Here is an 11,574-nt window from a genome sequence, read left to right as displayed (position 1 = left end):
GTTCTTCATGTTGTGAGCCCCAACCATAAAAGTATTTCATTGCTACTTCATAACTGCACTTTTGCTACTGCTATGAGCTGCTGCCCTGGAGGATGCTGTCTTGTCTCGTCACCCAAGTTCAAATATGACAGTCTTCCATCTTTCCTTAGGGCATGACTGCTTTCCCTCCCTACAAATTTCTCCTCTCCACAGAGAAGGACTGGGGGTGGCGACAGTGTCTGATCTCTTGCTTTAGGTAAGTCTTCAGTTCCTCTATCTGCTTGACAATAACTCAACCACAACCTATAACCTACACACAGAACCCTAATCTCCAGGGTCCCTTCTAAATCCTTAATCCTTCTGGGGTCCCTTAGAGGCCATATTTGCCCATAACTAAGGGTGACCACAGAGGCTTAGGTGTGACTACACAGACATAAAACAAAAGAAGATTTTCATGGAATGTTTATTTTCGATACCATTTTAATTTTGGATTTAATTCTCACCTCTGGTTTCCATTCTTATCTTGGAAATCCAAACTATTTTTTGAAACAAAATATTATTTAAATATCATGAGTTTTTAAGTCATGAGACTTTTCTCTCCAAAAGGGAAGGACACACGGTTTCTATTTTTATGCAGCATTTTCAAATACATATGTCAATATATATTTTATAAACTACTAAAAAATAAACCTTTTATCCTTTGAGGTTATTGAAGTATCCTAAATCTCCAATACATCTCATAATACAGTAAGTTCTGTTCATCTTCATGAATGAGGCGGGAACTAGACTAAAAAATAGGATTTTAATCCCTGAGGTGTCAGTAAAAATGCAGAGGTTGACAAGATTTTTTTCCCGTTTTAAAAATTAGCTTTAAATAATTAGCATGGATCATGCTATCTCAATCAAAACCATTTCCTCTACACAGAGTCCTTTAGAAAATTACATTTTCTAGGTTACGGTCACCCTGATGCCCCAGCTATGAGAAATTTTTTTCCTTTTGTAAAGGAATTAGCATAGGATAAGTCTGCCCAAACTTCTGAGCGCTTCAGAAGGACTTTCAGCTCATCACATCACTGTCATGTGGTTGGAGAGGAAATTCTCAGCACCTTTCCAAGACTTGGAAGCATTGGGCTGGTGTACCCAGGTGGGTGTCAAGACCTGAAATGGCAGATGCCCCTGCCTGGGTTGTCTATTTCTCCAGAGGCAAGAATCTAAAGCAGGCCCCCATGGGAAAGCAGACTGGCTATGCACTCTCCAGCCACATTAACAGAGCTGGCTTCAGCTCCTGCACCCAACTGCAGCACCAACTCTCTTCTCCTGGTGGTCTGTAGAGGTTCGAGCCCTAATAGTAGCGGTTCAGGCTCCTGGTGCCCGGCACCTCAGGCTGCCCGTTCATCCAGATCTCCCTGATGATTCGTTCTCGCTCCTCCAACCGCTGTGCCCGCTCCAACTCCTCTGCAGAGGTGAACACATTCTTGTTCAAAGTCCTCTCGAAGCGTCGGTGTCTGCGCACAGAGAGGTCAGACGCAGTGTCCTCGCTACCATCCTCGCTGTCGCTGCTGTCACTGCTGCTCTCTCCATCCTGCAAGCACCTCCTCCTGGGACCCCGCTGGCAATCCGTGTAGCAGGAGATCCTCATCACCAAGGCGGCCAAGGTCAGGAACAGGCCGATGCACACGCCAGAGACAAAGTACAGAGCGGCTCGCTCAGGGTTTTCTGCAGGGAGAGGAAGAAGGAGAAGGCATCAGACAGTAGCCACATCTCTATGCAAGGTCAGGAACACAGGTTCATACTCTCACCAGGACCTGAACTTAAATGGCAACCAAGACCTTCCCAGGAACAAATTTCATAACGTTTCCAAACAGCATTATTAGACCAGGTATGGTGGTTTGTGCCTAAAAGCAATCCAGCATTTGAGAGACTGTAACAGAAGGATTGCTGGGACATTCAGGCCAGAGTGAGACTGTCTCAAAAAGAGACAAGAGAGAGCGGCAAATGTCTCAGTAAATACAGATTCTTGCCTTTACGACTGAGGACCTGTATTCTATTGCAGGAAGGCACTTGACAGGAGAAAGAATGGATGACCAAGGTCACAGGCATTGGTCAAACTGATATGACTTACATACACATCAGTAAACCAATTTTCCATATTCTATAACCACTTGGAACATGAATCAACATGTTATCTGGGGGGGGGGGAGGCAGCAAACAGTAGAAATGGGACCACAGATGACATGGGATAGCTTTGTAAATTTAAAGCTCAGAACGGTGGCACAGACCTATAATTTCAGCAATCTGGGAGTGGAGGCGGGAGGATCAGGAGTTTATCATCCCCAGCTACTGAATTCAAGGCCAGCCTGAGCTATGCAAGACCCTGTTTAGGGTTGGGGGGTATTTCTTAGTGATATTTTCAGATCCGTGTTTTTATGGGGATAGCATATGTTCTGTAGAACAGACCCATACAGTCCATCAAGTTGTTTATTGATTGCCTGTAAACTGTGTCTCCTATTTTTCCACGTTAGTGATTTAAAGATGGGGCCAGCAAGCAGTCTCAGCAGGTGATGGTGTTTGCTGAGCTAGCCTGGAAAACTGAGTTTGATCCTTAGAACCCACAAAGGTAAGGAAACGGACCACAGGACCCTGGATCACTGCGTTCGCTCCTTCGCTCTCCTCCATGGATTCTGTAAGGCGAACAGCCGTGTTCTACCACTGCTTCCCACTATGGTTGACTGAAACCTTGGAAATGATGAATCAAAAGAAGTCCTCCAGCCTTGAAATCGTTTCTCTACTGGTCACAGCAATGAAAGCTTATATCACCGGGTAGGAGAAAACCGTAATGTCTGAGGTAAGAACTGATGACTGTGATGAGTTAGCCATGTGGAGTCAAGGGTGCCCAGGTGGGCAGGATGTGTAGCTGTGTGGGAGACCATGAGACGTTGACCTTATAGAGAGGGCTAAGCTGTCTCTAGATTTTGCAAATCCTGATTTCTACTCCTGTGATGAACCAAAACAAAACAAATGGCCAAAGGCAACTTGGAGAGGGAAGGCTTTATTTGGCTTACACGTCTCAATCACAGCACATCACTGAAGGAAGTCAGGCCAGAGCTCACTAGGTCAGGAACCTGAAGTCAGGAGCTTATGCCAAGGCCATAGAGGAGTGCTATTTTCTGGCTTGCACACATGCCCCTGCCTCCAGATTGTTCAGCTTGCTCTCTTGTACAACGCAAGACCCGCCTGCCCAGGAGAGGCACCAGCCAGCCACAGGGGGCTGGCTCCCACAGTCAATCAAGAAAGTGCTACACAGACTTGCCTACAGGTCAGTCTGATGGATTCCTCCTTCCGATATGTCTAGGATAGTGTCAAGCTGACAAAACCAGCAAGCACATCTATGATTAGTTCATGTTCACCTAATAACAATGTTATCGAGTGTCAGCTCGAGACAAGCCTGACACTCTCCGATAGTGGGCCTGAATAAAAGTAGGAAATCATTAAGCTCTCTGATACAGGGGACGTGACTTGGGACACCAGAACCTGCCGAGAGGTCTGAGTCCTGTATATCGTCTTTTCATGGTGTAGCAGGAGGAAGGCACTCCTCCTTAGTCACTTCAGCCCAGGTCCATCTCAGCCCCATGGAACCTCACGTCCCACTGCACATGATAAAATACAGATGGAATGGGGTGGAGGGACAGCTCAATGGGTTAAGTGTCCACTGCGGAGCTGAATTTGTGTTCGAGTCACTTGTAACAGTTGAGGTGGGGGAGCATGACAGTAACCACAGACCTAGAGAGGCACTGACAGGTCGGTCCCAGGGACTCACTTGCCAGACAGCTGAGCCAAATCAGTGAGTTTATCAAGAGTCCCTGTCTCAAACGATAAGGGGGGGCGGGCGGAGATACTGCTAGAGAGGAAGACTTCGACCTCTGGCCTTCATATGTGCAAAACATGCAAACACATACACACACACAAGGGGGGGAATGAATAACTGAAATGGAGAGAATGGACCAGGTGGGCATCACACAGCAGCAGATGCAGAGAGACCTGCAGTGGGTTGAGTCGGGGCTCAGGAGATGTATCTCTGAAAGGCAAGAGAGGCTCAGGCCAGGTGACCTTATCAGACCTCATCCCAGTGATAATTCAAAAGTGTATCGCTGGGGAAAAAAAAGAAAAGAAAATCTATTTGCTGGAAAATGGGTTCTGTTGTTTACCAGAATCAAGCCTCCCCCAGGGGCCATGTCCTGGTTTGGCTGCTCTCTGTGCAGAGAGATCCAGCTGTCCCTTCTTCTAAAGCAGGCTTGACTCAGCTCCAAACACCGCCCCCAGGGGCTACCAGCATTGATTTTTCTGCCACTGTCTGCACAGGACAGAAATAAGGTCATTGTACCTGAGGTGACAGCTTGTCAGGAAGCCCAGAGTCTTTCCTCTTCCCACACAACCACCAGGGCCCCTTAGGGCACTGACCCTGCCTGTATTGCTATGAGTCTAAAAGAGCCCGGGCTCAAACACACACACACACACACACAAAATGGTTTTTTTTATTTTCTATATTCTTTGTTTATATTCCAAATGATTTTCCCTTTCCCAGTTCACCCCTCCCCATAAGTCCCATAAGCCCTCTTCCCTCTGCCCATTCCCCAATCAACCCCCTCCCACTACTCTGTCCTGGCAATCCCCTACATTGCTGCATTAAGCCTTTCCAGGACCCAGGCCCTCTCCTTCCTTCTTCGTGGGAATGATTTGATATGTGGGTTGTATTTTGGGTATTCTGAGCTTCTGGGTTAATATCCACTTATCAGTGACTGCATTCCATGTTATCAGTGACTGCATTCCATGTGTGTTCATTTTGGACTGAGTTACCTCACTTAGTATGATATTATCCAATTCCAACCATTTGCCTATGAATTTCATGTTTTTTAATTGCTGAGTAGTATTCCATTGTGTAAATATACCACATTTTCTGTATCCATTCCTCCATTGAGGGATATCTGGGTTCTTTCCAGCTTCTGACTATTATAAATAAGGCTGCTATGAACATAGTGGAGCATGTGTCCTTATTGCATGCCAGGGAAATCCTCTAAGTATATGCCCAGGAGAGGTATAGCAGGGTCCTCCGGAAGTGTCAAGCCCAGATTTCTGAGGAACCGCCAGACTGATTTCCAAAGTGGTTGTACATCTTGCAATCCCACCTGCAGTGGAGGAGTGTTCCTCTTTCTCCACATCCTCGCCAACAACTGCTGTCTCCTGAGTTTTTAATCGTAGCCATTCTGACTGGTATGAGGTGAAATCTCAGGGTTGTATAGATTTGCATTTCCCTAATGACTAATGATGTGGAACATTTCTTAAGGTGCTTCTCAGTCATTCGAAGTTCTTCAGGTGAAAATTTTTTGTTTAGCTCTGTACCCCATTTTTTAATAGGGTTATTTGGTTTTCTGGGGGTCTAACTTCTTGAGTTCTTCATATATATTGGATATTAGACTTCTGTCAGATGTAGGGTTGGTGAAGATCTTTTCCCAATTTTTTCGTTGTCGTTTTATCCTTTTGACAGTGTCCTTTGCCTTATAGAAATTATGTAATTTTATGAGGTCCCATTTGCCAATTCTTGATCTTTGAACAAAAGCTATTGATTCTGTTCAGAAACTTTTCCCCTGTGCCCATGTCCTCAAGGATCTTCCTCCGTTTCTTTTCTATTAGTTTCAGTGTGTCTGGTTTTATGTGGAGGTCCTTGATCCACTTGGAGTTGAGCTTAGTACAAGGAGATAAGAATGGATCAATTCGCATTCTTCTGCATGCTGACCTCCAATTGAACAAGCACCATTTGTTGAGAAGGCCATCTTTTTTCCACTAGATGTTTTCAGCTCCTTTGTCTAAAATCAAGTGACCACAGGTGTGTGGGTTCATTTCTGGGTCTTCAATCCTATTCCATTGATCCACCTGCCTGTCACTGTACCAATACCATGCAGTTTTTAACACTATTGTTCTGTAGTACTGCTTGATGGGGATTGCATTGAATCTGTATATTGCTTTTGGCAAAATGGCCATTTTAACTATATTAATCCTGCTAATCCACGAGCATGGAAGATTTTTCCATTTTCTGAGGTCTTCTTCCATTTCCTTCTTCAGAGACCTGAAGTTCTTCTCATACAGATCTTTCACTTGTTTGGTTAGAGTCACACCAAGATACTTTATATTGTTTGTGGCTATTGTGAAGGTGTCATTTCCCTGATTTCTTTCTCAGCCTGCTTATCCTTTGAGTATAGGAAGGCTACTGATTTGCTTGAGTTGATTTTATAACCAGCCACTTTGTTGAAGTTGTTTATCAGCTGTAGGAGTTCTCTAGTAGTTTGAGTCACTTAAATATACTATCATATCATCTGCAAATAGTGATAGTTTGATTCTTCCTTTCCTATTTGTATCCCTTTGACCTCTTTATGTTGTCTAAGTGCTCTACCTAGTACCTCAAGTACTATATTGAAAAGATATGGAGAGAGGGGGCAACCTTGTCTAGTCCTTGATTTTAGTGGGATTGTTTCAAGTTTCTCTCCATTTAGTTTGATGTTGGCTACCAGTTTGCTGTAGATTGTTTTTACTGTGTTTAGGTATGGACTTTGAATTCCTGTTCTTTCCAAGACTTTTAACATGAAAGGATGCTGAATTCTGTCAAATGCTTTTTCAGCATCTAATGAAATGACCATGTGGTTTTTTTCTTTGAGTGTGTTTATGTAGTGGATTGCATTGATGGATTTCTGTATATTGAACCATCCCTGGATCCCTGGGATGAAGCCTACTTAATCATGGTGAATGATCATTTTGATGCGTTCTTGGATTCAGTTGGCAAGAATTTTATTGAGTATTTTTGCATCGATGTTCATAAGGGAAATTGGTCTGAAGTTCTCTTTCTTTGTTGGATCTTTGTGTGGTTTTGGTATCAGCATAATTGTGGATTCATAGAACAAGTTGGGCAGTGTTCGTTCTGTTTCTATTTTGTGGAGTAGTTTGAAGAGTATTGGTGTTAAGTCTTCTTTGAAGCTCTGATAGAATTCTGCACTAAAACCATCTGGTCCTGTGCTTTTTTTTGGTTCAAAGACTTTCTATGGCCCCTTCTATTTCTTTAGGGGTTATGGAACTGTTTAGATAATCTATTTGATCCTGATTAAATTTTGGTATTTGGTATCTGTCTAGGAAATTGTCCATTTCCTCCATATTCTCCAGTTGTGTTGAGTATAGACTTTTGTAGTAGGATCTGATGATTTTTTGAATTTCCTCAGTTTCTGTTGGTGTATATCCCTTTTCATCTCTAATTTTGTTAATTTGGATACTGTCTCTGTGCTCTTTGGTTAGTCTGGTTAAGAGTTTATCTATCTTGTTGATTTTCTCAAAGAACCAGCTCCTGGTTTTATTGATTCTTTGTATGGTTCTCTTTGTTTCCACTTGATTGATTTCAGGCCTGAGTTTGATGATTTCCTGCCTTCTACTCCTCCTGGGTAAATTCGCTTCTTTTTGTTCCAGGGCTTTCAGGTGTGCTATTAAGCTGCTAGTGTATGCTCTCTCTAGCTTCTTTTTGGAGGCACTCAGGGCTATGAGTTTTCCTCTTATCACTGCTTTCATTGTGTCCCATAGATTTGGGTATGTTGTCCCTTCATTTTCATTAAATTCTAAAAAGTCTTTGATTTCTTTCTTTATTTTTTCTTTGGCCAAGGTATCATTGAGTAGAGTGTTGTTCAGCCTCCATGTGTATTTGGGCTTTCTGTTGTTTTTGTTACTAATGAAGACCACTCTAACTCCATAGTGATCTGATAGGAGTCATGGGATTAGTTCGATCTTCTGATTTTGGAGAAGGTACCATGAGGTGCTGAGAAAAAGGTATATTCTTTTGCTTTAGGATGAAATGTTCTCTCTATATATATATCTGTTAAATCCAATTGATCCAAAGCTTTAATTAGTTTCACTGTATCCCTGTTTAGTTTCTGTTTTCCTGATCGGTCCATTGAGGATAGTAGAGTGTTGAAGTCACCCACAATTATTGTGTTAGGTGCAATGTGTGCTTTGAGCTTTTACGAATGAGGATGCCCTTGAATGAGGGTGCCCTTGCATTTGGAGCATAGATGTTCAGAATTGAGAGTTCTTGGTGAATTTTTCCTTTAACAAGTTAGAAGTGTCCTTCCATGTCTCTTTTGATGACTTTAGGTTGAAAGTCAATTTTATCTGATATTAGAATGGCTCCTCCTGCTTGTTTTCTGAGACCATTTGCTTGTAAAATTGTCTTCCAGCCTTTTACTCTAAGGTAGTGTTTGCTTTTGACACTGAGGTGTGTTTCCTGAATGTAGCAAAATGTAGGGTCTTGTTTAAGTATCCAGTCTGCTAGTCTATGTATTTTTATTGGGGAATTGAATCCATTGATGTTAAGGGATATTAAGGAATAGTGATTGTTACTTCCTGCCATTTTTGACGTTATTTTTATATTTGAGTGGTTATCTTCTTTTGGGTTTGATGAAGGAAGGTTACTATCTTGCTTTTTTCAGGGTGTTTTCATTCCTTGTATTGGCATTTTCTACCTATTATCCTTTGTAGGGCTGTGTTTGTGGAAAGATATTGTATAAATTTGGTTTTGTCATGGAATATCTTGATTTCTCCATCTATGGTCGTTGAGAGTTTTGCTGGGTATAGTAGTCTTGGCTGGCATTTGTGTTCTCTTAGAGTTTGCATGAGATCTGCCAAGGATCTTCTAGCTTTCATGGTCTCTGGTGAGAAGTCTGGTGTAATTCTGATAGGTCTCCCTTTATATGTTACTTGCCCTTTTTCTCTTCCTGCCTTTAATATTCCTTTTTTTTTTTTTTTTTTTTTTTTGTTTAGTACATTTGGGGTTTTGATTATTATGTGACGGGAGGTATTTCTGTTCTGGTCCAGTCTGTTTGGAGTTCTGTAGGCTTCCTCTATATTCATGGGCATCTCTCTCTTTAGGTTAGGGAAGTTTTCTCCCATAATTTTGCTGAAGATATTTGCAAGCCCTTTAAGCTGTAAATCTTCACTCTCATCTATATCTATAATCCTTAGGTTTGGTCTTCTCATTGTGTCCTGGATTTCCTGGATGTTTTGGGTTATAAGCTTTTTGCATTTTACATTTTCTTTCACTGTTGAGTCAATGGTTTCTATGGTATCTTCGGCATCTGAGATTCTTTCTTCTATCTCTTGTATTCTGTTGTTGATATTTGCATCTATGGCCCCTGATTTCTTCCCAAGGTTTTCTATCTCCAAAGTTCTCTCCCTTTGCGATTTCTTAGTTGTTTCTACTTCTGTTTTTAGATCCTGGATGGTTTTCCTCAGTTCCTTCACTTGTTTGTTTGTGTTTTCCTCTAATTAAGAGATGTCTGTGTTTTCCTCTTTCATTACTTCTGCCTATTGACCCAAGTTCTCCTGTATTTCTTTAAGTGATTTTTGCATTTCCTGTTTATTGGCTTCTATCTGTTGACTCATATTCTCCTGAATTTCTTTAAATGATTTTTGTGTTTCCCTTGTGTTTCTACCTTTTGATCCATTTTCTCCTGAATTTCTTTAAGAGTTTCATTTATGTCCTTCTTGTGTTTTTCTAACAGTATCATGACCAGTGATTTTAAATCTAAATCTTGTTTTTCTGGTGTGTTGGGGTATCCAGGACTTGCTGTTGTTGGAGAATTGGGTTCAGATGCTGTCATATTGCCTTGATTTCCGTCAGTAACTTTCCTACATTTGCCTTTTGCCATCTGGTTATCTCTGGCGTTAGTTGGTCTTGTTGTCACTGCTGGTGCTTGAACCTCCTGTGAGCCTGTAAGGCTATTTCCATACTGCTGGATCACTGGGTTTGCCCTATTATAAATTGCTGATGTGCTGCCCTCCTCTTGGGTGCCGTTGGAGCCCTGGTGTCTCTTGCCCCAAGCAATGTTATACTCGGGTTGTCTCTGTGAACCTGGTGCTGCCCATCTGCTCTGTCATGGATCGAAGATGGCGGATGCTGTGGGGACGTTTTCCAAGTTCTGATCACTCTGCAGGGCAAATGACCCCTGACAGGGTTGGCACACAGATGGCCCGCAGAGCTGCCCAAGCCCTGGGTGCAGGCAAAAGCCTGACAGGCTGAGACCCAAGAGATATTAGACTGGGCTATGTCTGAGTAGCTGGCGCTATCTGTTAGATCTCTCTGGTGTCCAGGAGCCAAGATGGCAGAGCACTCCTCCAAGTGACGGTCAGTCTGTAGGGCAAACAGTACCCTGACAGGGTTGTCACACAGACGGCCTGCAGAGCTACCCAGGTCCTGTGTGCAGGCAAAAGCCTGACAGGCTGAGACCCAAGCGATGTTAGACTTGGGCTATGTCTGTGTACCTGGCTCTGTTTGTTAGATCTCCACATAATGTTTTGAGATAGGGTCTTGTGTCTCATATAGGCCAGGCTGGCTTTGAAATTCTAATTCTCTTGCCTCCAACTTCTAAGAACTGAGGTCACAGGCATGTAGCATGCCAGCCTCATGAATGGCTTTAACAGAACTGATTTCAGTGTCTGACAGACATTTTCCTGATTCTCTCCATGCTGTACTCAACCAAGAAGTCCCCTGTGGTTGACAATGTGCTTGCCTGCCCTACCCCCATCATGGCCCGAAGCTTCTCACTAAAGGTGTCCTTTTCCCTTCCACACCTGAACTGTATGTACCACACTGACCTTCCATCAAGTGCAGAAATGGCCAGTGTGTAAAATAAGATACTGATAGCCAGGAGGCAAGAGTTCCTTGGGACTAACACATCTTTTCAAGTCATTTCAAGTGCTTAGTTTCCTGCATGCCATGTGTGAGGTGAACCTATACATACATACATACATACATACATACATACATACATGTACAAGTGGAGGCCCACAGCTGACAAAGTCTTCCTCAGTTGCTGTCCATCTTATTTTTGAGGCAAGGCCTCTCAGCTCAGACTTGCCCTTTGGTCTAGTCTATCTATCCAGCTTGCTCTTAGCATATCCACATTCCCAGCACCGGAATTACAGGCTGCCATCGAAAAGGGTGCAGAGGATGTAAACATGAGCTCTTATTCAATCATCCCCACTAATAGACTAGAAATAAACTGGCTCTGTTTGATATAGAGCAAAGTCCAGGTAAAGAAAAGCTTAAGCCCAGGTATGGTGGTGCATACCTTTAATCCCAGCACTCATGAGCCAGAGGCATGCAGATCTCTGAGTTCTAGTCACTCAGTTCTGTTCAGTCAGAAGGGTTCTGTGCAGTGGAGACAGCTGATCTGCCCGCTGGGAGCTCAGTGAGTTGGGGGTGAGTGCAGTGAGTGCAGTGCAGTAGAGTTGAGTTCATTCATGAATTCGCAAAGTTCAGTGCAGGTCATCAGAGGCAGCCCAAGCCAGAGAATAAGAAGGAGCCAGAAGATTAGAACAAATTGCCAGAGTTAGTTTGAGGTCAAGAACAATTCAACGAGAAGCTGAGAGAAGCCAGACTGAATCAGTCAGCTTGGAGAGGAGTTTTAGCCAGAACAACTAAGTTGAGCCAGCCAGCCAGAGTTCAGAAAGGGCTATGGAAGGTGAATTTACTCAGCAGTAACCCGTTGAGAAGACAATTACATCAGG

General features: G+C 43.1%; 1 protein-coding gene across 2 annotated transcripts in view; it reads right to left on the bottom strand.

The window, feature by feature from the left end:
• Nucleotides 1-424: 424 nt before the first annotated feature.
• The window catches only part of Eva1a (eva-1 homolog A, regulator of programmed cell death), a 55,243-nt gene continuing 44,093 nt past the window's right edge, over nt 425-11,574 (bottom strand). For both annotated transcript variants that reach the window (XM_052174045.1, XM_052174044.1), the window contains exon 3: nt 425-1,695. In XM_052174045.1, the coding sequence (XP_052030005.1) occupies nt 1,322-1,695 (374 nt within the window). In that variant the 3' untranslated portion in view covers nt 425-1,321. The remainder of the gene's footprint in view (nt 1,696-11,574) is intronic.

The sequence above is a fragment of the Apodemus sylvaticus genome, chromosome 2 (assembly GCF_947179515.1).
Source record: "Apodemus sylvaticus chromosome 2, mApoSyl1.1, whole genome shotgun sequence".
NCBI lineage: Eukaryota > Metazoa > Chordata > Mammalia > Rodentia > Muridae > Apodemus > Apodemus sylvaticus.
This window is presented reverse-complemented; position numbering and strand designations above follow the sequence as displayed.